The 26,779-nt window shown below is 36.8% G+C and overlaps 3 protein-coding genes across 4 annotated transcripts; 1 reads left to right on the top strand and 2 right to left on the bottom strand.

Moving 5' to 3' along the window:
• Positions 1-272: 272 nt before the first annotated feature.
• On the top strand, positions 273-4,314 carry LOC111792719 (soluble inorganic pyrophosphatase 6, chloroplastic). Its single transcript, XM_087123218.1, has 6 exons — positions 273-629; positions 1,592-1,752; positions 2,438-2,538; positions 2,679-2,860; positions 2,991-3,089; positions 4,055-4,314. The coding sequence occupies exons 1-6, from the start codon at positions 363-365 to the stop codon at positions 4,145-4,147; spliced, it is 903 nt and encodes a 300-aa protein (XP_086979344.1). The 5' UTR covers positions 273-362; the 3' UTR covers positions 4,148-4,314.
• Positions 4,315-5,452: 1,138 nt separating this feature from the next.
• Positions 5,453-8,934, bottom strand: LOC111792718 (glutamate-1-semialdehyde 2,1-aminomutase 2, chloroplastic). Its single transcript, XM_023674279.2, has 3 exons — positions 8,709-8,934; positions 8,170-8,343; positions 5,453-6,709 (listed from the first exon to the last, which is right to left on the bottom strand). The coding sequence occupies exons 1-3, from the start codon at positions 8,877-8,879 to the stop codon at positions 5,642-5,644; spliced, it is 1,413 nt and encodes a 470-aa protein (XP_023530047.2). The 5' UTR covers positions 8,880-8,934; the 3' UTR covers positions 5,453-5,641.
• Positions 8,935-11,124: 2,190 nt separating this feature from the next.
• On the bottom strand, positions 11,125-26,308 carry LOC111793134 (putative sphingolipid transporter spinster homolog 2). 2 transcript variants are annotated; one of them, XM_023674874.2, is made up of 16 exons: positions 25,896-26,308; positions 23,477-23,608; positions 22,799-22,900; positions 21,268-21,372; positions 21,066-21,141; positions 20,812-20,886; positions 20,511-20,613; positions 20,374-20,439; positions 19,603-19,672; positions 18,629-18,711; positions 18,423-18,499; positions 17,969-18,082; positions 16,613-16,732; positions 15,779-15,907; positions 12,231-12,309; positions 11,125-11,866 (listed from the first exon to the last, which is right to left on the bottom strand). In XM_023674874.2, exons 1-16 carry the CDS (start codon positions 26,009-26,011, stop codon positions 11,391-11,393), a joined length of 1,923 nt encoding a protein of 640 aa, XP_023530642.2. In that variant the 5' UTR covers positions 26,012-26,308; the 3' UTR covers positions 11,125-11,390. The 2 variants fall into 2 exon arrangements, with proteins under 2 accessions (XP_023530642.2, XP_023530644.2); XM_023674876.2 differs by having other exon boundaries at positions 23,505-23,608; positions 25,896-25,914.
• Between the last annotated feature and the right edge of the window lie 471 nt (positions 26,309-26,779).

Genomic DNA, 26,779 nt, shown 5'->3' with positions numbered 1-26,779 from the left:
ATAGTGGATATCTTATTTTTAACGGGACAACATTGTTGTGTTAGCCTAGGGAGTGAACGTATTATTAAAACTTAAAAAAAATATATATAAAATTTAAAGATATTTTTGTTAATTTAGAAAAAAGCAAAATAAATTTAATTTAACCTTATTTATTATTTTGAGAATATTATAATGAATGGAATTGATCAATCGAATGATCCAACGGCCATTTTTCATTTTCTCTCTCTTCTCTCTCTCCTCTGGCCTATCCAATTCAGTTGTTTTGTGGTTAACTCTCGAATGCCCATAAAACCCCCCACCCTCTTCTTCACTCTCGTCCAAAGACGTCCCTTTTCCTGCAGATTTCCCCTTCTCCCGGAGCTATGGCCGCCGCTAGAGTCTTAGCCAATGCCACCACCACCACCACCGCCGCCGTCACTGCCTCCTGTTTCCTCTCTAAGGCATCACTTTTTCCCAAGCACAGGCTCCCATATGATTCCAATTTCCTTTCCTTCTCCAGAAGACTCCCCTCCTCCAGAAAATCTTTCTCCTGCAGAGCTTTGTACATTCCTGAGGTTAAGATCAAGGAGGAAGGCCAGCCCGAAACCCTCGACTATCGCGTCTTCTTCACTGATCAGTCTGGCAAAAAGGTTTTTCCATGTTTTTTCCCCATTTCTGTATCGGCATGTCACTCGATTGGTTTCCATTTTTCGTTTTAGAAATTGTGTATATTGTTTTTGTTTTTTTTTTTTCCTTGATGTGCAATTAACGATGTGGAGAACCATTTGGAATCCGGTTTGGATGGATATTTGGAATTTGATGCATTGTGAGATTGAATGCGAGAGTTCAGGTATCTCTTGATGTTTTAGATATTAATCAATCCAGAAATGTGTGTTGTATTATATACGAATTTCGTTTTGTTTATCAGACATGATGTTTTGTTTCCCAATTCTTATAAATTGGATATTCGTATGCCGTCTACAGAGTTCATTGAACGAACTTTTTCTTGTTTTCTATAAGACTATATTCTACGTTTCCTTCATATTTACTTTAAATTCTTTCAAACAATTGAACGTTAGTGTATCCATACGTCCTTGTCCATTATGCTTAGGCACTGATGATGCCAGTTTCTTGGAGGGAGTTTTATGTCCCGTCCTTGCGTATGATCCATTGTATGTGATTCACTGATTATTTGTAACGGCCCAAGCCTCTTGCTAGCATGTGTCCACCCCCCTTCAGGTCTTAGCCTCCTTGCTGGTCGCCTGGTGTCTAGCTCTGATACCATTTGTAACAGTCCAAACCCACCGCTAGCAAATAATGATCGCTTTGGCCCATTATGTATCGTCGTTAATCTCACGATTTTGAAACGCGTCTTGCTAGGGAGAGGTTTCCACACCCTTATAAAGGGTGTTTTGTTCTCCTCTCCGACTGATGTGGGATCTCACATTATTTGAATTTGAATTTATGGGTGGTGTGAGCTTTTGAGGAACTTGAAAAGTGCGAGGTTAATTAGTAAATCTGACTGATTGTGCAGTGAAGAACTAACAAGAATGCTATACTCCTTTACATTTCATTTCTTCATGTTATAAAAGAAGTTCTGCTTATGGTGTAGGTCTCCCCATGGCATGATATTCCATTGCATTTGGGGGATGGTGTTTTCAACTTCATTGTTGAAATTCCAAAAGAAACCAGCGCAAAAATGGAGGTCGCAACAGATGAGTCGTTCACTCCTATAAAGCAAGATATCAAAAAGGGGAAGCTTCGATACTATCCGTAAGAAACAATGCATTTGTTGCTTAGCTCTGCTGTATATTATTGCTGGAACTGTATGGGGTATTGAATTTTGTTAGACTTAGACATGATATAATAAGTTTAGCTGTTGGCCAAGTGCCAACTCATAAGTGGATGGACATGGAAAGCACGTCCCGATGGCTATAGCCTGTTTTTAATGCTGACAATCTTAGTGTTTGTACATCATAGTGTAGCAACATTTTTCATTTTGTTCTCTGGTATTTAGCAAGAACATCGCGTATTTTTTACTGCTTTAGTTCCAAAATTGTAGAAATATGCATTTGAGCCTCCACTAAAAGATTTAGAATGAATTTGAAGCTAGGAGAATTGGACTAATTGGAATCTCCATCTTAAGTAGTTTTAACTATAAGTACTATCCATCTTGAATATTTATATGCATCTATACATCTGTGTGTATTACACACAAACATGTAGACACATATATGTATATGTGCTATTACATAGCATGTGAGGTGAGGGAATTTCAAACTACTGTCTCTTAGATGAAGTAGGGATGCCGTACTTGCCAAGTTGGCCCTGTTAGCTAATATGCATATTTTTTCATTTGCCATTTTACAAATATTAGGCTGAGGCTCTTGCATTTGACCTTATGACTCTCGAATACCGTCTTTTTTAACATGTAACCACCTGACTGTGCATCTCACAGTTACAATATCAACTGGAATTATGGATTGCTTCCACAAACATGGGAAGATCCATCCTTTGCTAACTCTGAAGTTGAAGGTGCATTTGGAGATAATGATCCTGGTATGTGCACCTCATGATGTTTTCATTGAACTTTCTTTTTAGGTTCTGTAACTTCCTCAACTCTAATGAGTAGAATGTCATAATATGTAAAGGCAATGATTTTTCTTTTTCTCTTTTCAAACTATTTGTTGCTTTTGTAGTTGATGTTGTTGAAATTGGTGAAAGTGATCGTAAGATAGGTGAGGTTCTGAAAGTGAAACCAGTGGCTGCTTTAGCCATGATTGATGAAGGGGAACTTGACTGGAAAATAGTTGCAATTTCACTAGACGACCCTAAAGCTTCACTAGTGAATGATATAGACGATGTTGAGAAACATTTCCCGGTATACATCTTTACCTTATAAAGCTGACTTTGGGGGGTGGGGGGCTATCCTGATGCAGTCTATGCTAGAATATGTAAATGTTCTAATGGAGTGAAAGATTTTACCTTTCTAATCCAAAAGTTACTTGCAGGGAACCTTAACTGCTATAAGGGACTGGTTTAGAGACTACAAGATCCCTGATGGAAAACCCGCTAATAGGTTTGGTCTGGGGAACATGCCTGCAAACAAGGTACATATACAAACTCCACCACTAAATTTCAATCTTTCGAGTCCTTCGCAATATTTTCTTGTTTATAGCTCGAAAGGGTCGTATTTTTCAATTCATCAATACAATGCAAACATGTGAATACAAGATGGTTGCTTTGGTATATCATATATCTGATATACAAATATAACAATTGGGGTGTTGGGAACCCACTTCTTGCATTGTACTCATGATCTGCTTTCTTGCTCCAAGGCGGCTAGCTTCAGTTTTTTTTTTTTAATGTGGTTTTGTGTGAGATTCAACGTCGATTTGAGAAAGGAACTAGTGCCAGCGAGGACTCTGGGCCCGAAGGGGGTAGATTATGAGATCCCACGTCGGTTGGAGGGGGAACGAAACATTCCTTATAAGGGTGTGGAAACCTCTCCCTAACAAACACATTTTAAAAACCTTGAGGGGAAGCCCCAAAGGGAAAGCTCAAAGAGGAGAATATCTGCTAGTGGTGGGCTTGAGCTGTTTCAAATGGTATCAGAGCCAAACATTGGGCGGTGTGTCAGCGAGGACGCTGATCCCCGAAGGGGGTGGATTGTGAGATTCCACATCGATTTAAGAGAGGAACGAGTGCCAACGAGGACACTGGGCCCAAGGGGGGGGGGGGGGGGTGGATTGTGAGATCCCACATTGGTTGGAGAGGGGAACGAAACCTTCTTTATAAGGGTGTGGAAACCTCTCTCTAGCCCGAAAGGGAAAACTCAAAGAGGACAACATCGACTAGCGGTAAGCTTTTTCCATCCTATTCCACGATGCCGCAATTAGAGAATGAGATTAATAAAAGAACCCCTTCCTTAAATCATGTCATAATAGTTGATAGACTTCTCTCTTTGATCGAATCTTTTCAAACACAAGCACCCCTGGTGTTGTGGGCCACCATTTGTTCTCTTTGATTCAAATTTTCTTTGAGCTTAAGTTGTAACATGCTATACTTGGTGCAGGATTATGCCCTTAAAGTTATTGAAGAGACCAACAAATCATGGGCCAATCTCGTGAAGAGATCAATTCCTTCTGGTGAGCTGTCTCTTGTATAGAATTCATAGACTGTAGGAAGAAGCTGGTTCTATTTATGTAAGTGCTCAAATCAAAATAGATTTGTGAACTCTGGCTTTCTGATTTATATGTTCATAATGATGTAGAACCCATTCTTCCATTGTTTAGACGGAATAATGTATGCCCAGTTGGTGGTTTTGTTTTTGTATCGCATGACTCGGTTTCTAAGTAGGATTTTCTGCTGTTTTAGAGAAATTGATTGGTTTGAGAACAAGTGGATTGTGGTCGCCTCAAGCCTTTATAATTAATAAAAGGTTGAAATAAGGAATAGTTCTTGCCATTCTGTACTTCTATTTTGGATAGAGACGTTTAATATTCTCAAAATTCAACTATTTCAGAACAGGTGGGAAGTTTTTCACAGTGTTTTTTTCCAATTCGTCCACTTGGGTTCGTTTCTGGACCACTCACATGTTAATTCGAATGATTCGACTAGGCCGAATCGGGCTTTGGGGTAGGAATGACTCAATCCACATGTATCATTTGATGAAAGCATTCTCAAATCATAGAAGCAGAAAAGAGAGTTCGGGCTCCGAAGAAGAAACTCATAGGCTGGCTAGGACATATTGACGTGGTCCTCCTTTGATTTGCTCATAATTGAATGGGTAGAAATGACCAGGTGCCTCTTGAGATGAGACCCCTGCCCCAGCTCATCTTTTGGGTCAAAACCTACCATGTTAAGAGAGAGCACCAAACATGCTTGAGGTTAACAGAGGCAAACAATGATCTTATTTCCATTTCATCGTAAAGCGCCATGCCTAGTACATTTTGAGGCTTTTCTAATCCTTTTCGAGTAGACGTCATTTTGGCAAGCAAAAAATAGCCTCGTGCATAGTTCGTCAGATATCTGTTTAACACCAATTTTTTTTTGTGAGCTTTCATCTTTCATATATACGTACTTAATTCTCAAGCCGTATGCCGAAACTCATATCAAAACCCTGACTTCTAAGGTTATGGCTTGGAGTCCTACTCGACCCTTTTCGAGCTTGTCTTTGACACTTATGTTGTCTCGTTCTCTCGAACTTTGTATATGTCTCGACTTAGCTTCAATGCACACTTTTGGTGTGTTGGATGATGCACTATCTTCATCGATCGCATTATGACACTTCTCTATCTTGGCCCTCACATAGTCGGATAGGCACCACTTGAGGGTCTTGAGGGTCGCCCCTTTCTTACACCTGAAAGAATCTGAAGTGAACTATGCTCAAATTTCCATGATGATATATTAACCATCAAATAACTTCATTATAATCTCACATTCATGCCACAGTTAAGTGAACCATTGGAACTGATGCCCTAAATTTGATCTTTTTATTAGGTCAACGTGCTAGTAAGAAAATAAGAAAAGCACATAGAGACTACTGCCCATCAAGAAACAACGCCCAACTTACTCGCAAACAATCAGGAAGATACAAATCTCCTAAGAGGAAGTTCTTACTCAACTCTCACTCAGTTACAGAGCATACCATAATGAAAGCCTAAATTTGCTTGAAAACCTGCTCAGCTGCTGCTATAGTATGTTGAACATCTTCAGATGTATGTGCCAAGCTGGTAAACCCAGCCTCATACTGTGAAGGGGCGAAGTATACGCCTTGCTCCAACATTCCCCTGTAAAACCTCCCAAATTTGGCTGTGTCACTCTTTTTAGCATCTTCAAAGTTGTAAACAGGGCCGTCGGTGAAGAAAAACCCGAACATCCCATTTATGGAGCCTCCACATATTGCATGCCCAGCCTTCTTCCCTGCAGCTACCAAACCTTCAACAAGTTCGCTCGTGATCTTGTCCAGATATTCGTAGGTTCCCGGTTCTTTCAATCGCTTTAGTGTGTGTATCCCTGCAGTCATTGCTAATGGATTCCCGCTTAAGGTACCTGCCTGATACATTGGTCCAGCTGGTGCTACCATTTCCATGATCTCTCTTCGTCCCCCATATGCACCAACAGGCAGACCACCACCAATGATCTTTCCGAGCGTTGTTAAGTCGGGTGTTATTCCGAAATACTCCTGAGCTCCACCGTAAGACAAACGGAATCCTGTCATGACCTCATCAAAGATGAGGAGAGCGTTGTTTTCCTTGGTAAGTTTGCGTATGGCATTTAGAAAATCGGGTTTTGGAGGAATGAAGCCAGAATTTCCAACGACAGGCTCAAGGATAAGTGCAGCAATCTCTCCTTTATTGGCGTTGAAAATGGATTCTACAGCTGATATGTCATTGAAGGGGGCAGTAAGAGTTTCAGAGGTAGCTGCTTTGGGGACACCAGGAGAATCAGGAAGGCCTAACGTTGCCACTCCACTGCCTGCCTTGACAAGGAATGGATCGGCGTGGCCATGGTAGCATCCCTCGAATTTGATGAGTTTCTCCTTTCCAGTATAAGCACGGGCAAGCCGAAGCACACCCATGCATGCTTCTGTACCGGAGTTAACAAACCGAACCATTTCTATGCTTGGAACAGCAGATATCACCATCTCAGCTAAAACATTTTCCAAAAGGCATGGAGCACCAAAGCTGGTTCCTTTCTTCATTGTTTCAGCAAGGGCTGCAAGTACCTATGAGAATATTATGGTGATGAATATCCAAGTAGAAGCATGGGCAAATGCGAGCACAACATATACACTGCGACTTATCCTTTTAAAAAAAATTAGGATACAAACAAAATTATACGTTCATTACTTCAAAAAAAAGAAAATTACATTCGTTTGGACATGGTGGCTTATATGATATCTAAAGATTTAAACATGCAATTTGCATATCAAAAGACAACTAATTTGCTGTAACAACCCAAGCCAACTCCTAGCTGATATTGTTCTCTTTAGGCTTTCTCTTTCGGGTTTCTCCTCAAGGTTTTTAAAACACGTTTACTAGGGAGAAGTTTCCACGCCCTTATAAAGAATGCTAGGGGAATGCTTCGTTCCCCTCTCAAACCGAGGTAGGATCTCTCATTTACTTCTGAAGATACAATAGTCTCCATTGTTTACAAGAAATAGTCAAGTACCCCACAAATAGAAGAGAGAAGAAATCAGCCTCGTTTTATAGGCAAGTTAATCTGCTATTTTTGTGGCTTTCTGTCATTTAGATCTAAAACATTTTTCCATGGTATGCATCTACTTTATTGTTTCATATATTTTCTTCTTCTCCTGTTCTTTTCTATAATAGAGATGGCTTTCACGTTGTTTATGCAGAAAATTTTAGTATCAGCTTTAGAGTAATCTTTTCCAACATATATCAGCATGTCTCAATACGTTCTTCGCATGTCCCAATGAGCTCAGTTTTTTAAAAGGAAAAAGACTTAGAAATGCTAAATTATGTTCATGTCTTATGCCTCTAAAACTGACACTTTGTTCCAAATGAAGTCTCTGTTTCCTACATTAATAGATAATAGAAAGAAGATTACTGTGCTTTATCAAGGCAGATTAGAGAATTAGATAATTCATTGTTGCATTTCCCATAAAATCGAAATGAAGTAGAAATAGGAATCAAACACCCAGCCGATCCTCACTATTCACTTTGTAAAATTTCAGACTAAACAATATGTTAGAAACCACGATTCTCCACAATGGTATGATATTGTCGACTTTGAGCATATGTTTTCATGGTTTTGCCTTTGGTTTCCCCAAAATGCCTTATACCAATGGAGATGTACTCCTTACTTATAAACCCATGATAATCCCCTTAATTAGTTAATGTGGGACTCCCTCCTGATAACTATGGGCGGGAAATTTGATTGTGGACAAAGTTATTGACCATGCTCAACGTATGGCAAACAACGTTTCTTTAGAACAAATTACATGGAACCATGTCAGATACAACATGCTTATGAGATAAAACATATCCATTAACCAAACTTAGAAGGCCATTGATAGTTCAGAACTTTACAAAAAAAAAAATAATAATAATAATAAAGGTTGAAGAACATTAGACTTAAAAGCAACGCAGAAGATCCAAGTAACTGAGATTATGACACACAAATAGAAACAAATTGAAGCAAATAAACTGAGTGGAATTGTACCTCATCATCCGCATGACCAATAATCGCCGGTCCCCAAGAACCCACATAATCAACGTATTCATTACCATCAATATCCCACATGTGGGAGCCCTTTACAGAATCGATAATTATTGGTTGTCCACCAACAGATTTGAAGGCACGAACAGGGGAATTCACTCCACCAGGCATTAGCTCCTGCGTAAATTTCTCTAAAGCGTTCAAAACAATGTTCACCATCAACATCAACCATCACAGACAAGATATCATTACATTGAATTTTCAACAAACAATCGAAAATTCAGCGATGCAACAAAAAATCTACCCTCCGGTACGAGAAATCAGAATCACAGATACCTAATACCACAAAAGAACCATAGAATTCAAATCGAATTGTTAATCCACTATCAAACATCCAAATCCAAACTCAAACACGCAGACTACCTATGGCGAACTCGGAAAAAAGTCACCGATTACGAAAAGGGGGATTCACCAATCAATCCAATGGTTCCATGCATTGAACGAAAGAGAAAGGAAACAAGTTAGGTAAAAGAGAAATGTACCTTAGCAGCTTTGAAAGCCTCTTCAGATTTCTTGAGAGTGAAGTTCTTCTTCTCGTCGAGTGTGGCGGCCATTTTGACACGAACAAGACGAGAGGACCGTGAAGTTGTGTGAGAGAGCTTGGTGGAACATGGAAGGCCAATTCCAAGTGATCCAGCTAAAGCGCCTGCCATTTTCTCTCCTCTTTCTCTCTGTGTTTCGAACAACTGTGTTCTAAGGTTGAAGAAGATAAGAGAATGTATACACAGATCACCACATGAGCCGCCATTGTAATAATGCAATCCACCAGGGCTAAAATGGTCAATTCACGAATCCCACCTTTTGACCCAATTGAAAGTCCTCTTCTCACTTCAATTTTGATGCACTTGTTTGGAATAAAAAATATATGGGTCCTCAAACTCATGCCCTAAGGTTAGTTGGAATAAGATATTCTCGAGTTTCGTGTGCTCGGATGGTAGAGTTGGATTTTCTAAATTTCTATAAGACTACACTGTTCGAGACGAGTCGTACAATAACTAGGTCGTCTTGCATTAACGTTATCGGGATTGCCTATGCCTTTTCCATTTATTCCTTCTCTAACGATCAGAGGTTCTCATGTCACCTGTTCCACTCGTGGGTGCAACCAACATATCCTCCCTCATTGTCTGAACATTGTCGGTCAGATGTTCTCATGTCACCTGTTTGACTCATGGGTGCTATCAACATATCCTCTCTCATTGTCGGTCAGATGTTTTCATGTCACCTGTTTGACTCATGGGTGCAATCAACATATCCTCTCTCATTGTCGATCAGAGGTTCTTATGCCACTTGTTCGACTCGTGGGTGCAATCAACATACCCTCTCTCATCATCTGAATATTGTCGGTCAAAGGTTCTCATGTCACCTATTCGACTCGTGGGTGCAATCAACATGTCCTCTCTCATTGTCGATCAGAGGTTCTTATGCCACCTGTTTGACTCATGGGTGCAATCAACATATCCTCTCTCATTGTTCGAACATTGTCAGTCGGAGATTCTTATGCCACGTGTTCGACTCGTAAGTGCAATCAATATATCCTCTCCATTGTTTAAACATGGTGAGAGATGAACAATGTGATTTCATCTAGTTCTAAAAGTGTTCGTTATTTTAAATGTTATAAAGCTTCAGTATTTTCAAAGCATAGCTTAGAAAATAGTTTGATGAAAAATGTATTTTTTTATAAGTAATTTAATTTTTTTCAATGAAGTTAGGTATTTTGAAATTCCATGTACATTACTTTTCCGACAAGTCATTGATCAACTCAACATTTATTTTTTAATTAAATTCTTTTAAAAGATTTTTAAATGTAATTTAATAATAATAAAAAAATTTGTTCCAATAATCAAACATTAATTACCATAATAAAATAAAAAATATAACATAGCAATCTTAACACAGGAAATCTTTTAATTTAAAACAGTCGTTTACAATAATGACATTAATTGTGGGGATGGCTATATTTCTGGGAGCGAACTAGGGCTCCCAAAAAATATGAAGCACATGGATACAAGTTATGTCTTGGAATGAAAGACAATTCCAAATTAGATTTGTCTACGAATAAGGAAGCTATAATAAGTAATGCAACTACGAATCTCATGGAGAGTTCGATCTTGACTTAGGATGAACACTAGCGGCATGCTTAACACATGCAAGTCGGATGGGAAGTGGTGTTTCCAGTGGCGGACAGGTGAGTAACGCGTAAGAACCTGCCCTTGGGAGGGGAACAACAGCTGAAAACGTCTGCTAATACCTCGTACACTGAGAAGCAAAAGGAGGAATTTGCCACGAGGAGGGGCTTGCGTCAGACTAGCTAGTTGGTGAGGCAATAGCTTAACAAGGCGATGATCAGTTGCAGACGTCATGGAATAGTGATTTTTAAGATAGTTGTCTTAGTTTGAATGATGTTTATGTTATTTTAGATATGTTAAAGGGAACACCCCTCTAGGAAAAGAAAAATAACAAAACAAGAGGCCCACTCTCTGCATTCAGCTGAAAATGGTCATAGTCTAGAGTTCTTACTTAGGCTCGGACTATTACCATCAGCACCAAACAAAGAAGCCTTATCCTATAGGGAGACTGCGAAGAGCTCCAGGTGGAAGGGAGTTTTCTTAGCTCCCAATACGCCGAACGCCGAATCCTTAACAGGTGACGATGACCATTTCGGTAGACACCCAAGTCCAGTCCAAGATTCATAAGGAATCTTAAGAGCCCAGGAGACATACCTTTCAACCAAATCTAGACATACCACATTAGGCCTAGTTTAAGTACAGAGATATCTCCACTTAAACTCTTACGCTATGCATGTAGTAACCGTCCAATCATAGAGTCATTACAAGCACTATTAGACTTTTGATATAGTTTTTTCACATCGACGTTGAAGTTAAAAAAACATCGACACCATTCTTACATCAAAAGTTCCATAAACATTCATGATGATCATAGCACATTCTATACACAATATTTACTTTCAACCCAAAAGTTCACACTTGAACACAAATGGAAAGTTAAGACATTCTAAAAGCAAAGGCTATTCAACCTTTTATTATCTGAATGTATTGGTAGAGACGATCAAAATAAATAAGGATCATCTAAAAGACAAGTCTATTTACATCAAAGAAGATGCACTAAAAGATCATACTAGATAGGTGGATTGGGAATATGCAACCTTAAGTTTTCGTATCAGTTTCGTTTCTTTGTTGTACTTTCTCTGGTTCGAGTGAAGAATCTGCACTCGATCTATTGGTTGTTTGTTGTACTTTCTCTAGTTCGAATGAAGATTCTGCACTCGATCTATTGGTTGGTTGTTGTACTTTCTCTGGTTCGAGTGAAGATTCTGCACTCGATCTATTGGTTGTTTGTTGTACTTTCTCTGGTTCGAGTGAAGATTCTGCACTCGATCTATTGGTTGTTTGTTGTACTTTCTCTGGTTCGAGTGAAGATTCTGCACTCGATCTATTGGTTGGTTGTTGTACTTTCTCTGGTTCGAGTGAAGATTCTGCACTCAATCTATTGGTTGTGACTTGCTCATTGTTTGTTTGTTGTACTTTCTCTAGTTCGAGTGAAGGTTCTTCGCTCGATCTATTGGTCGTGACTTGCTTTTCGTTATCTTCATTGAATCTATCAACACTGTGAAGAAATATTCCTAGCATTCAAGAGAAAATTGTGTTTATACAATTATCAGTAATAAGCATAGACACTTGAATATAGTATTGAGATATCAGACATGAACACACTTGGACGTGCATTTGAATGCATTAAAATGAAGTATATCTTAATGTCATTGGTTTCTTATCATCCATTTAACGAAATATTTTTAGTTCAACAACACGTGGGAATTTCAGACCTCCAGGTTATACACACACACATACAGGATTTTCGGGGCGTGACCTTTTCGTAGTTGTGTATTTTCTTTCATGGTTCTTAATGAAAGCTTGGATTGAACAGCACAAACATAGACAATCATCAGACAATAGCAGCTGGGAACACAAAAAAGTATGGAACTTTACCTATGAACCATATAATAGCTGCGGGAAAAAAAACTGCAGTAAGAATGAGAGCAGTCTTCCTCCAATTGTTAATATGGTCCTACAAAATCATTGATCTCGTTTAGACTCACCGAACCGGCAATATCGTTATTAATACACAAAAACGCTAAAATAATTAACAGTAAAATTACAATAAAAGACAATATACTAATAAGCTTCTAATCAACATATATGTTAATCAGGCCTAGCTTGTTATTGATAATCCATTTGAATTTCATTTAAAGCGTTCATGAGAATATCTGCTAATTGTTCTTCGGTCTTTCAAATCAATAGGTTCGGAATCATCGAGATTGACCTTAAATGCAAACAGCCATTTACATCCAATAACTTTCTTTCCTACCTGGACGAGATACTAAATCCTAGGTACCATTATCATCTAAAGCTTTCATATTTTCTCACCGCGTTGCGCCAACTAGGATGAGACAATGTTTCATTAACGGTTTTAGTAATCGAGATAGATTTAAGCGATGCAATAAAAGAACGCGTAGAAGATAACAAATGGTTATAAGAGACAAAATAAGAAATAGGAAAAGTGCAAGAATGTTTACCTTTATGAAGAGCAATAGAAAACTTAGTTTTGGATTTAATGATGAAGAATCTTATAGTACAAGACATTTGCCTCGACGTTATTGCTAGTAATAGGTGGGCAAGATAAAACGTCGAAGATGGATCGGGGAAGGATGTAGGAGATACACAAGTGTATAGATAAAATAGATCATCCTCCTCCCCCTGGCTCGTAAAAGGTCTGTCCTCAAAGGAACATCGCGAGATACAAGATACTGATTCAAACTACGACAGAGCCATATATATCCTTTTTAAACACAAGAATAACCTAATAAAATGGACTAAAAAGATTTGGGATCTAATTCTGTGAGATTAGAGGAAAAACATACCGAACAAGACAGTACAACTCAATATTTTCAGCTCAATAGGAAACAAAAATTGCATCAACCCATAAATGCTTTAGAACACACATTTAAAAAGATAATGCTCTTGCAGTTTCAAGAAGATGTCTATTCTTTTGTTTAGCAACTTCATTTCTAGATGGTGTATCGGCCCAAGATGGGTGAGCTAGAATTGTAAGCTTACATAGTTACAACCAAGTGCTTCAGAAAGTACTCGACAACATCATCGCTTCTCAAATTTTTTAAGGAAAACATCAAACCAAGTTCGAATTTCAACATGAAAGTTACAAAAATGAGAAAGTAACTTAGAACCATTCTTCATAAAATATAATCAAGTCATATGAACGAAGTATCAAAATCTAGTTTTAGACACAATATCATAATGAACTAATTTGAAAGGTGCACTTGATTTCTTTTCATTCCAGGGCTCGAACTAAGACGAAGAAATTTGGCAAACTAACCTAAGTCACAACTTAATGAAGACAAGTTATGAAATTTAGGACAAAACTTTCTTAACGTTGGAAGATATGTATGATCTAGACACAATGGCTATCAAAAGGAGAAACAAATCCAGGGTAGACAACTATCGGCACTTGATGATAGAAAATATAAAGTTCTCCAAATTCATGTCCTTTACCAATAATCTTCGTCACAAGATCTTAAAACAAGTTCAAACAAAACAAAATGAGTCCACGAGTGAGTTTCATTTACCAATAATCTTCGTCACAAGATCTTGAAACAAGTTAGAGCAAAAACAAAACAATTGAGTCCATGAGTGAGTTTCCTTTACCAATAATCATCTTTGTCACAAGATCTTGAAATGAGTTAGAGCAAAAACAAACCAATCGAGTCCACGAGGGAGTTTACTAATAAAAACAATTGAGTTAGAACAAATTAGAACAAAACAAAACAATTGAGTCCACAAGTGAGTTTACTAATAGAAATCAAATGAAAGTAAATTTGAGGTAAATGTAGAACAAAAGACAAAGAAAGAGATGGTTAGATTTACTGTGTCAGATCGAAGAATAGACAACTTTGATCCATCTGTCGAAGTAACATTAGCAAAGGATATAGATGAAGGAGTGGAAAACAAAATGGGATTACCTATCATATGATCAGTAGCACACCAGAGTCGATGACCCATTTGGTAGAAGATGAAGGAAACAATGATTCATGTTACCTAACCTCAAAGTCATGAGTGCTTATGCTCAAAATAGACAATATCATACCATTGTGAAGAGTCGTAATTCCTAACATGGTATCAGAGCCATACCCTTAATTTAACCATGTCAATAGAATTCTCAAGTGTCGAACAACGAAATTGCTAATCTCAAAGGTGTAGTCAAAAGTGACTCATGTGTCGAAGAAAGGGTGTGCTTTGTTCGAGGGCTCCAGAGAAAGGAGTCGAGCCTTGATTAAGGGGAGGCTGTTCGAGGGCTAAATAGACATCAGGGGAGGCTCTATGGTGTACTTTTTTTCGATGGGAGGATTGTTGAGAACTGTTGGGAGAGAGTCCAACATTGGCTAATTTAGGGAATGATTATGGGTTTATAAGTAAGGAATACATCTCCATTGGTACGAGGCCTTCTGGGGAAACCCAGGTGGATAATATCATACCATTGTGGAGAGTCGTGATTCCTAACATAACCCAACGATGATTGTAATAGGGACAAACGTAGAGGATGAAGAAGATGCTTTAAATGAGTTTTGACACTATTGAAATTTACGACATTGCACTACAAAATTAACAAATGGCTTTTCAGATGAACCATGGATGGATTGAGTTCAGGTTGAACCACATTAGATGAACAAATAGGTTGGGAGTAGCATGAAACAACAAGCCACAAAATCATAGAGGCTTCCAACCAATCACGCGTCGGTGCGTGGGGCTAAATCTTTGACAGTGCACGTGGCCCTCACATGCTAGTCGTTTTCAAGTCGAATTTCAGAATCTTGCTGATCGAAAAATAGCCTATCTTTTGGGCTAGGTGGGATAAAGACTAGTCAAGTAACTGACCTATGAAGCAACGACAGCGGATTCAGAGAGTGACCACAGGAGCGAGAGATTCTGACAGCATTGTTGATACATATACCTAAGACAAAAGACTAAACCCTCCAAAAAGGTGCTCCAAACCTCAAACCCTAATGGTTTATAAATCCCTAATGACTTAAAATCATAATTCCCAACGGAAAGACCTAGTGGCTCTGATACCATGTTATTGTAAGACCAAATATAGGAGAATTCAATATTATTCTACACAGTAGAGCCAAATATTTACGCATTCATGGAAGCCCTAAACTAATAATAGTAAAATAAAATAAAAGACAACGGTCTAATAAGCTCTAAATATGCATATGTACAATAATAGAGAAATGAGCTACAAATTTGTGTAGAAAAGTCAAGTAGACCAACATCTAAGGTACCCATTTACACTATATTTACGTGCTAATGCGTATTGTTAACCTAAAACTAGTTCAAAGTGGTTTAGACATTTACACTAGACCAACAGATCAGATCAGGTTAAAGGTTTCAATATTCACCTCCACATATTGTTGGACTAAGAAAAAGTGTCGATGTTATAAACAGTAAAACCAAGTACAAACCTGGAGAACTCCAACAAGAGGTGCGGATGGCACATCTCCAAAAATATGGATTGAGACAGTGGAAATAGCCATAGAAAGCGGTCTTAGACTAGGCTTCACACAATGAAGGCATATGAAGTTTACCGGTCCCTGCAATAAAGAAAACATTATATATGAGGATTATTTGGATCCTTGCTACCTTTTCAAGACAAAGTTGTACAACTTAGAGAACAGATGCTATTCAAGCAAGGTTGTCTTTATCTATACTACGCTTCAAAGGTGGAATTTCGCTTTTACCCTTACATCATTGCTACACATTTACAATTTCATGAGTCTGACCATTTCATTGGGCCTTTCGCAGTAAGAGTTAGACCCGAACCAGTCCCATGAGTGGCCACTTTTACGAGTTCAATATTATTGTATTTAAGTTTTGAAACTTGAGAATTGTCAGTCATATTCCAAGTTCGTCTTGGTGTTGAGTTCAAAGTTTTTCTTGTCACTCACTTACTTTTATACCTTGTGATTGACTATCAACGTTATTTTAAATTTCTAAATGAATTTTGAACAATTTACTAGTTTTTTAGGGTATGCCTTGAACTTCCTTTTGTTTCAAAAATACCCATATTCTTTCAAACGCTGTAATACTACCATTTACCTTTCATAAATGTTTCACAATTACTATAGAAATTTGATAGAAGGTTTTGTGGCACGCTAGTTTATTTGCAACATTGCGGAGGGTTTGGCTCGAGAGAAATAATAGATTCTTTAGGAATGGTGAGAGATCTTGTGACAAAGGTTGTGGAGTTGGTTACTTTAAAAATAGGCTGAAAAACTTAATGGAAAAGAAGAATATACCTGTATGGCAAATACTAGTAGTTCACCAATAGCGAAAAGAACCACGAAGCCATATAAGCTTTTGAAGCAAAAGGCACCGAAGCAAAAGGCCGCTCCAATAAATGTTGTCATAGAAAGAAGCTACAATTGAAATGTACGCAATAATGAGCATTACAGTACAAGCCTTTCATTCATGATATCAGCACATGAACTATACATATAATATGACAGATAAATGGGGAAAGAAAAAAAAGTAACATTTTTATTATTGTATTGGCTAAAAAACATAATTTAGCCTCCAATGCTTGTGCTCATTTTGAATTTTATCTCTAAATCTTCTATATATTTCAATTTTATCCTTCCTATGTATCAAATTTTTATTAATGTTGGAACTTCTAATATTTATAAATATTTGTGTAAATATTAGTTGTTGTCCTTATTTTTTCCTTATGCTGCAGTAGGTCTTTCTCCTATATATGTAGACATGGGTTGCCACAAATCTAGTGTATCAAAATATTATCATAATTTCAAATTTAATATGTAATATAGTGTCAAAGTAGCAAAAGTGAGCACAGGATCGATAATTGGCAAGTACTCCATCCCTCGAGGTTGGAGGTTTAAATCTCCATACCCCACATTTGTTATACTAAAAAAAAAATATAGAACCGAAGTAGGAAGTCCTATGTCTGACCCCTATAAAGTCATTTTCTACCCAAATAACATCGATAATCACTTGTTGAGCCTCTCGTAAAATCTGTGAAACCCACGAGTGAATGGATACAAGATTATGTTTATGTAACTCGTTAGTTTTTGGGCTTTAGAGCCAGCTTATGAGTCTTTCTCTAGTGAATCGATCTCAATTGACTCGTTTTGAAATTCCTAATAGAATCTCGAGATATTTAAAAGAAATTCTTGGAAAGGGTATCTTATTCATAAAGAGAAATTACTTCCAAGTAGAAGTTTATTGTGATGTAGACAGGACAAGAAGAAATATGGATGGAAGATCTACCCCAGATTACTATTCCTTTGTTGGAAGGAATCTAGTTACATGGTGAAGCAGAAAACAAAAATGTGGCACGGAGTAATGCTAAGCAGAGTTTAGAACCATAACCCATGGAATTTGTAGGGAATATGAATCAAAAAGATACTAAAGAATTGAAATTTCCTCATACTACACCTACCTGGATCTATTGTGACAGCAAGCTATTTTAGGTCAGGTAAATTAATGAGTCAAAGTTATATTAATATCGTGGACGAACACGTTTATTTCATCAAATTAAAACATATGGTATTTATAATTCAATTAAGAAAATGTAGTCGGACGTCACAAGGATGATTCAAGAAATAAAATCCCTTTGAAGTATAAAGAAAATCTACCTTAAAAGCATTGGAGATGGTGTTGTTCATTCGATCCAAAATATAACCTCCTGCTAGTGTTCCAACGATTCCAGACACGACAGTAATCCCTCCAAAAATTATATCTGCACTTTTCTATCAAAATATTCCAAAATATAAAAATTCCAAAAATATCTCCCACTTTATATCAACTTGATCAACTTAGTTTTTCTTTTTATTTTTCAAGGGAGTTTTGAATTCTGAGCATTTGTTTCTCTTCATTAATTCAATAAAAGCATTGTTTCTTGTTAAAAAATTAATGATTAATGGTTAATTCCAAATGACTTTTGCCGATGTAATTGAACGCCTACAAAAAAGATTTTAATTCAATAAAAACAATTTTTACTATTTTAAAAATCATTTTAAACTCACCCCAAGTGGAAGAGAGTAAATGGTTGAAATGCAAGATTATAGCTATAAGATAAAGTGACCTCACCATTTGATAAATACTGTAACCAGCCTTGGGTCCCCAATACGAGTATGCGCCTATGACAAAATTATATGCCACATAACCTACAAACAAATTGCAGAGTTTAAAGTAAATTTAAAGAGTGTCCTAATTGAAAGTACTTGGATCCAAAATTTTAACATATTATGATCAATACTTGAGAAAAGGTATGGTAGTTCAAGTGAAGGAAATACCTAGAACATTGACGACAAAAACCTTATCGACTAGAAGCGCTTTCATATCTTTCAAAAATCGCAATACTTCTTTAAGGACAGAACTGCCATAGATTAAGGACAAAACAAGATCAGATGGCATACTGGCATTTAATTTCTAATTCTAGATCTCTTACACATTATACCTACAATGTAAAGAGAATAGGCCTTCTATTAGTTTTATTTAGACTAAAATTCTTTACTTCAAGTTTGTCTGTACGAGGCAGCACATGTCGTCTATCTAGGAGTGCTCAGTGGGGCCTATGATGTTTAGAGACAACCTCGAAGTTCTGAGTTCAAGCTCTTAAGTTGAAACTTATGACTTTAAAACCCTTGCTATCTCTCGAATCTAGCCTTGACATTCCAGTTATTTAAAAAAATGCAATGCAAGTGATATCACATTCAGAGCTTCAAAAGAAAGCATCAACATAGATACATAGTTGAAAATAGAGAGATACACGCAACGTTCATGCAATCTAATTTGAAATGACGTTGATAATTCCAACATATAAAAGGAAATCTTAAACATTTACAGCTTGCTTTTTTCACGTTTTTATTATAAGTGTCCATGCTATGTCTTATAATTTCTCTCCAACATTCTTTAAACATTAAAAATGAAAGAAGCCTTCAAAACTTTCAGACATGATTAAATCATTTAAAATATGCTTTCTCATATTCAACAAGCCTCGATGTCCTGTACCGTTTACCATTGAAATCTTGGTTAATATCAGAATGCTATAAAATGTGGTAAAAGTGTCACGAGAAAATGAACCTACGGTTATATTAGACCAGAGAAAGACGGGGATTTTAACAGGTTTTGTGTGCCAGTTGCACATACATTTATGAGTTAAACCGTTCTTTTTCCTATCAATGATAGTGTGAAATTTTTTAATAATTAAACTATCAAATCCAACTAAAAAGTTGTGCTCGATTCTAGCTTACAACGAGTCACTTACTTGGAAGAACTTCCTGCCCTTTCCTCTTGGATATCTTGAGGAGATACTCCATCTTTCGTTTTTACATCATCTAATTCCATATACAAAGTCAAAATAGATTATTATGGCTCATAAAAAGGGCAAACATACAAAAGAAAAATAAAGAGAATGGAGCAGATGACTATAATGAACCCAAATATGAAGCAAATGATGCGGGAAAGATTAATATTACTGGAATACAATTTTTCGGAGAACAGTATTAAACCAAAACATAGATGAATGTAGTAGGAAGGGCTAGGCATCAGTCTGCCAGGCCACAAGAGGTTGCAAAAAAGCATCTCAAGTAGACAAGTACTTGATCAGAATCTCTTTTTTTTTCTATTTTTACTAAGAAACTTAATACGTTTAGGAATTAAAAGAACTGATTTCGTTTAATCAGCCAAAGAGATTCGTGTCCATTGACTATTTGAATAGTCACAAACTAAAGAATCTAATCAAAAGTCGAGTTGATACATATGACGACCAGATATATCTTGATAAACCATTCATTAACTGATCCTACATAATACTTTTTTTTTAAGAAATAAATTATCATAATACTTTAGCACTGAAAAATATTGATTTAACCGAGATATGAGAAAAAATAACTGAACTGTAGTTGAATTATGCATGTCTATGGGTGATTTTTATATGCGATCCCATCTAAGGAAGAAAAATGAATTATAAAAAGCATCTTCTTCAGAATTTCATCAAGGAAAGTCTTGTTTCTAATAAAAAAATTACGAAAGGCACCTTTAACTGATGAGGCAGCTGTATCTACGGGTATCGGTGCATTAATTATCTCTCGAGGAGCAAAACCTGCATCCACAAATCGTTTAGTTAGAGCACAACAAAAACTGGTTATTGTATGATATAAACTTGATCCTTACCCTTCAATTGCAAGGGCTTTAAAACAAAGCCAAGAACTACAAAAGGAACCATCAATATTGCCTCTCCCCAAAATGCATATCGCCAACCTAAATGTTGACCAACCTATGAATTAAAAAGAGTTATTTGGCTACACAAATACTTAATTGGGAGTATGCTATAAACAAAACATAAAATGAGAAATAAGAAATAAGAAAATCAATCATAAAATGGAAGAAACATTAATGAAATTTTAGATTATGAATTATTCTTTGTTTGTAGATTAAGAGACTATACTGACGCATTCAAATAGTAAAAACTTACCGATCCACCGTAAAGATAGCCAATAGCATAACCAGTTGGTATACACATGTAAAATACTCCAAGCCAGCTTGTTTTCTGTGGCATATGAGCAAATGTTTTCAATTAGATAGATAATATAATAAGAAGATGCCCAATTGCAAACTTTTGAGGTGACAATGAGAAAGAAAGAAACTAGATTTAGAAACTTCATGTTTATATTTGCCAATGTGTTCCTTCAAAGTTTTCAAGCAAATTCTAGAAGGAAAAAAATGAACCTTATCAGCTGGTGCATTGTCATCAATGAATGGCGCAGCAAGACTTATAAATGAAGCCTCACCGACACCAACAACCCTACAGATCAGAGAAAAATCGTTACATTCATGAGGATAATCCCCACATAATTAAAACAGAACAAAGAAAATGAGAAGGATAGAAAATAACAAAGAAAAGGAGGAAAAAGATAAGATGTTTGCTTACATCCGACATACAGCAATAGACCAAAAATTAAATGAAAGACCACACCCAACTACTGCCAAAGTCCAAACAGAGAGTCCAACACCAATAAGTCTAAACGGATTTACCCTGCAAAAATTAGAAGAGATAGCTTAATAAGACTTAAATTTAATGAAATCACTACTGCTGGTTAATAAATATTATTTTAGGTAAAAAGGAAGGGCTTTCTTATTTTGCTTTGTTCTTCTAGATAAGTTCTTTGTGCGGTTATGATGCTAAGATAAAGAAAGTTGCATCACATAATCTTCTTTTCATTCTTGGAAACTAGTAGTTCCTAGCCAAGCATCCTCCCAGAACAGTGTCGTGTTTCTCCGGCCCACCATGGATCTCAATGTTGAAGTGGGCAACACATTTATCCTACGTTATTGATTTGGTAAGCAACAATAGTGGGAATGACAATTTTCCATTCCCATTCTCTTGTTTCCACATTGTTAAGTAAACAGGTATTGTTCGGGCATTCGAGAAGGCAAAAGAGTAAAATCTTATGCGAAAATGGCTTCTCTTTAGAAGGTCTGGCTAAACAGAAACTCAATGATATCTAAGGCCAGTCGAATCCTTAGATATCATTAAGTTCTTATTTGTTCTAATCCTACTTTCTGAGAGTTTTTACAGCTAAAAACCTCTCAATGCTAAATGGAGTATATCTTTTTGAAATCATCATGGGATTTAAGTTTGAAGATTAGCTTAAGGCCCATTTGGTATGCAATTCAATTTCTATTTTTTGTTTTAAGATTCATTATCCATTTGGCATTGCTTTTCAAACTGTTATTTGGATCGATCGTTTTTGTATTTTTAGTATATCTAGATTATAAACTGGAAAGTTTAAAGCGAAAAATTACACTAATAAACATACTACACTCATATTTTTGTTAAAATTAAAACATATATAGTACAATATACTATAAATTACATAATATTGTAAAATAAAAATTATGTAAAGTTTAGTTGAGATTCAAATAAATATATATAGGTGGTAACTGCCCTGTAAATATATTATAAACACAATTTGAACTACTTTTTAAATTGAGACCTGGAGAATTACAAGCCTCATGGTGGCCTAGTAGGCATGGGACTAACAAAATTAAAAGGGTTTTTAGAGAATAGTTCAAGCCTCATGGTGCACCAACAAAGAATATTAACATATTACGCGTTTCTTAACAATCAAATGTTGTAGGGCTAGGTGGTTGCTTCGTGGGATTAGTCGGGATGTCAAAAAACAGAATTGTATCATATTTCATTTATTTAGTTTCAAATGCTACCATGGAATGCAACATATTCACAGCTAGAGGTACAGCATCAAATCAAAAGGTTTCACATCATCACATAGCAAATGTTACGAAAAGATTCAGTTCTAGAAAGTTATTGTTATAAACAAGAAAGAAACGTCCTAAATGTTCAATAAGGATGATTATTCATATTATATAATTGTTCATTTCAATTTTCAGTGTCAAAAGCCTTACAACAAGTTATAGCTCGAGTCAGTTATTTTGATTACCTCTTTGCCAAGGATGCAAATATTGGACAAGCTAAAAGAAGTCCAACCATAAAAGCAGAGGATAGAACTCCATCTTCAAAATTGTTCAAGTTAAACTGGCCCCTAAACAGAATAATCCAAAAAGCCAGCTTTAGAAGACGGGAGATGAAACAGTATTAGACTGTTACTAATACATGTTAAGTGATTTACAGTTCAAAGCCAAAGAGGATATTGAAACAAATATTAAATAGCCAACCATGGTGAATTCTCTTTTACATTGTAGCCTATCAATTGTGTTTCAAATATCAAAATGGTAAATCTATGACCACTGTACTAGTTATGACATCGATCGAAAGACAGATGTTGCCGTTCACAAAAAAGTGCAATATTTTGTAACTCAGTATAAAAAATGAGGGTAGATTATTAGCATATAGCACTAGAATGACATATCTAACAATGAATAATTATCAAAAAAACTTAGCCAATTTCAGGCATCACAACTTAAAAGACAAAACAAGATGCTTTTATCCATCCCAAAATGTCTTCTATCAAAAAGGAGAATAAATATTAATAGCGACGAATATCGACCCTAGTGACCCCTCACTTCACTTGCATACCTAAGAAAAGAAAGATGAACTAACAATATGGCTCAACAAATGACAAAAAAGTTTCTCATGATGTCCTTTAGATAAATCTTACTGTATTCCGGAACCAGATGTACATGTACCATCAGTTGTGCAAGTAGTCTGATGCCCATTCACACCATTGCTTGCCATGGCTCCTCTATCCACATAATTTATCATGTTGATGACACAAAATATAACAAGCAGTCTGCAGATTCAGAAATTTTAAAAAATAGGTATTAGATACTGAACTTTTTTCTAAAAAAAATTATACAAAACAAATTTCAATTAAAAATGAGAAATTGTTCGATACATTAGGAAGATAACCCAAGGGAGGTTACATAAACACTCTCCAATTGGCACTAATCATATAATGAGAATACAACACACAACACACACACATTCACACACACAAAAAAAAATTAAAAAAATTAAAAAAAATAAAAGATTGATCCAATTAGAGATACATGTTGAGGATTATTGAGTCTCACATTGGCTAATTAAGCAAATGATCATGGGTTTATAAGTAAGGAATACATCTTCTTTGGTATGAGCCTTTTTAGGGAAACCAAAAGCAAAACCATGAGAGTTTATACTCAAAGTAGACAATATCATACCATTGTGGTGGTTTGTGATTCCTAACATGGTATCAGAGTCATGCCCTTAACTTAACCATGCCAATAGAATCCTCAAGTGTCGTCAAACAAAGAATTTGCGAGTCTCGAAGGTGTAATCAAAGGTGACTCAAGTGTCCGGTGTACTTTGTTCGAGGGCTCCAGAAAAGGAGTCAACCTCGATTAAGGGGAGGCTGTTCAAGAGCTCCAGAGAAGAAGGCCTCAGGGGAGGCTCTATGGTGTACTTTGTTCGAGGAGAGGATTGTTGAGAATTATTGAATCCCACATTAGCTAATTAAGAGGATGATCATGAGTTTATAAGTAAGGAATACATCTCCCTTGATACGAGGCCTTTTGGGGAAACCAAAAGCAAAACCATGAGAGCTTATGCTCAAAGTGGACAATATCATACCATTGTGGAGGTTCGTGATTCCTAACAATACATAGCCCCAAAATATCCTAAGGTGCTAACTAAGTCCTATATGTTGAAGTCTAACCTCTCCAAATTAGAGAAAAAAAAAAAAAAAAAAAAAAAAAAAACAGCATTGTCAAAAATCACTTAGCATTCAAATTCCTCTAGCATCTTAAGAAAAACAGACAGCCTTGACACTTCATGTTCAACAGCCTTCTTTTAAATCCTCCTTGCTTGGTTTGAAGTGAGGTGACACAGGTGGGAGGTGAGAGGGCTATAGATTAATGAAGTGACTAAAGTCTACCAAGCTAAGAATTAGAATTTCATGGTCTTTGGTGAATTAAGAGATTATCAATAAGATCGACCTCAGATGAGTTCAAGTCTACAGTCCTGAGCAAACCTTAGATGAGTTCAAATCTATGGTCCTGAGCAAACCTTAGATGAGTTCAAGTCTATGGTCCTGAGCAAACCTTAGCTGAGTTCAAGTCCATGGTCCTGAGCAAACCTTAGATGAGTTCAAGTCTATGGTCCTGAGCAAACCTTAGCTGAGTTCAAGTCCATGGTCCTGAGCAAACCTTAGATGAGTTCAAGTCTATGGTCCTGAGCAAACCTTAGATGAGTTCAAGTCTATGGTCCTGAGCAAACCTTAGATGAGTTCATGTCTATGGTCCTGAGCAAACCTTAGATGAGTTCAAGTCTATGGTCCTGAGCAAACCTTAGATGAGTTCAAGTCTATGGTCCTGAGCAAACCTTAGCTGAGTTCAAGTCCATGGTCCTGAGCAAACCTTAGATGAGTTCAAGTCCATGGTCCTGAGCAAACCTTAGATGAGTTCAAGTCTATGGTCCTGAGCAAACCTTAGATGAGTTCATGTCTATGGTCCTGAGCAAACCTTAGATTTACAGTAAGGTCGTTTAAAGGAGATTTGGACGAAAATTCACGAGATTCTTCCAAGTTCCATATTCAAGAAACATGACCAAGACAAATCCAGTTCACCTTAAAAAGCACAGTTCACTCATAGAGTTGTCGATCCTTTAAAGTTCATTTTAAAGTCTGGATGTCTGTCCATTTGAACCCCGCAAAGCCTCCTTGGATGGCTCTGCTCAAGAGCAAACAGTAACCCCTAATTTCTTCCCCACCAGAATTCCGAAAAGAAAAGCAAAAACAGAACTCATCCGAAAACTAATTTCCTTGTAAAGAACATCACAGTAATCTCACTAAAACAAAGCCATATGGCTAAAATATAATCACTAAGACATGGTAATCAAAAAGGTTCCCTTCAGTTACTGTAAAGCATCATATAATCACTAAGACAGCGAAATTATGCACTATTTTCCCTCATCTTCACCAAACAAAGAGGGGAAAACCACCACGAACCTATACAATTGCTACCCAAATGATAAAACGACCAGTACCTTTATTCCCAAGAACTAAACTGCAGTGAAAACCAAAATCACACTAAAAACAGTACCTCAACGGCGTGAACCAAGATGGGTTAGAAGCATCAACAACAGAGCTCTCCATCTCAGCCACTACTGGCGGACCACGCTCCTCTGCTCGTCCCACTAGCTCTTCCTTTCCAGGCATCACGTCGAAAGAAACCCAAAACCAAAACGAAGAAGACAATAAGAAAAAATTATGATATGGTGAGAAGATGATGTAGTCACGGACATTCAGAAGAACAGTTAGAAGCAACAGAGAGCAGCGAAGAAGACGGTGAGACAGCTCGAGTTTCGCAGTGTAATGGAGATTTGAAAACGGAAAAAATGGGATAAAATTTGGAAGTGAAATAAAGATTCTAAGAATAGGAGACTACAAATCTGGAGAGCCGATGAGGAAGATAACCCACAATGATCTGTATTCAATTAATTATTATACCTTCACTGTTTCTGTTAAGATTCTCATCTCAACTGATATATACTTTTTTTTTTTCTTGCAAAACTATTTTTATAATTTTGATTTTTTTTTTTCTTTCTTGAAGACCGTATTTATTGATTATAAACTCATGATCCTTCCCTAAATTATGGGAAGTATTCATTGATTATAAACTCACGATCATTCCCTAAATTAGGGGACTGGGACTTCCATCATCCAACACCTCCCTTGGAACAAAATACTCGTGGGACTTTTATCATCCAACACCTCCCCTCGAACAAAATGATCATTCCCTAAATTAGCTGACGTGGGACTTTCATCATCCAACATCTTCCCCTCGAACAAAATATGTCTCCCCTTAATCGAGACTCGACTCCTCTTTTTTAGTCATTTTTTATCATGTCTTCAAGGAGGCTCGACTCCTTTTCTTTTGAAACCATTTATTCGACATTCGAAGATTTACCAATCTATTGTCATAAC

Source organism: Cucurbita pepo, chromosome 4, assembly GCF_057944985.1.
Source record: "Cucurbita pepo subsp. pepo isolate OVF chromosome 4, ASM5794498v1, whole genome shotgun sequence".
In the NCBI taxonomy this organism is placed as follows: Eukaryota; Viridiplantae; Streptophyta; class Magnoliopsida; order Cucurbitales; family Cucurbitaceae; genus Cucurbita; species Cucurbita pepo.
Note: the sequence above shows the minus strand (reverse complement) of the source record. Positions and strands in the feature narration are given on the sequence as shown.

Bases quoted from the DNA above. Each gene is read 5' to 3' on its own strand.
- LOC111792718 (XM_023674279.2), bottom strand. From the start codon at position 8,879: ATGGCAGGCGCTTTAGCTGGATCACTTGGAATTGGCCTTCCATGTTCC. The intron at 8,344-8,708 runs GTACATTTCTCT...AAATTTACGCAG, and splicing joins AGGCTTTCAAAGCTGCTAAG to GAGCTAATGCCTGGTGGAGT. The intron at 6,710-8,169 runs GTACAATTCCAC...ATATTCTCATAG, and splicing joins TTGGTCATGCGGATGATGAG to GTACTTGCAGCCCTTGCTGA.
- LOC111792719 (XM_087123218.1), top strand. From the start codon at position 363: ATGGCCGCCGCTAGAGTCTTAGCCAATGCCACCACCACCACCACCGCC. The intron at 2,861-2,990 runs GTATACATCTTT...AGTTACTTGCAG, and splicing joins ATGTTGAGAAACATTTCCCG to GGAACCTTAACTGCTATAAG. The intron at 3,090-4,054 runs GTACATATACAA...TACTTGGTGCAG, and splicing joins GGAACATGCCTGCAAACAAG to GATTATGCCCTTAAAGTTAT.
- LOC111793134 (XM_023674874.2), bottom strand. From the start codon at position 26,011: ATGCCTGGAAAGGAAGAGCTAGTGGGACGAGCAGAGGAGCGTGGTCCG. The intron at 20,614-20,811 runs GTAAGTTTTTAC...TTTAATTCATAG, and splicing joins GCTATCTTTACGGTGGATCG to GTTGGTCAACATTTAGGTTG. The intron at 15,908-16,612 runs GTATATTCTTCT...TCTTTATTGCAG, and splicing joins TACTAGTATTTGCCATACAG to GGACCGGTAAACTTCATATG.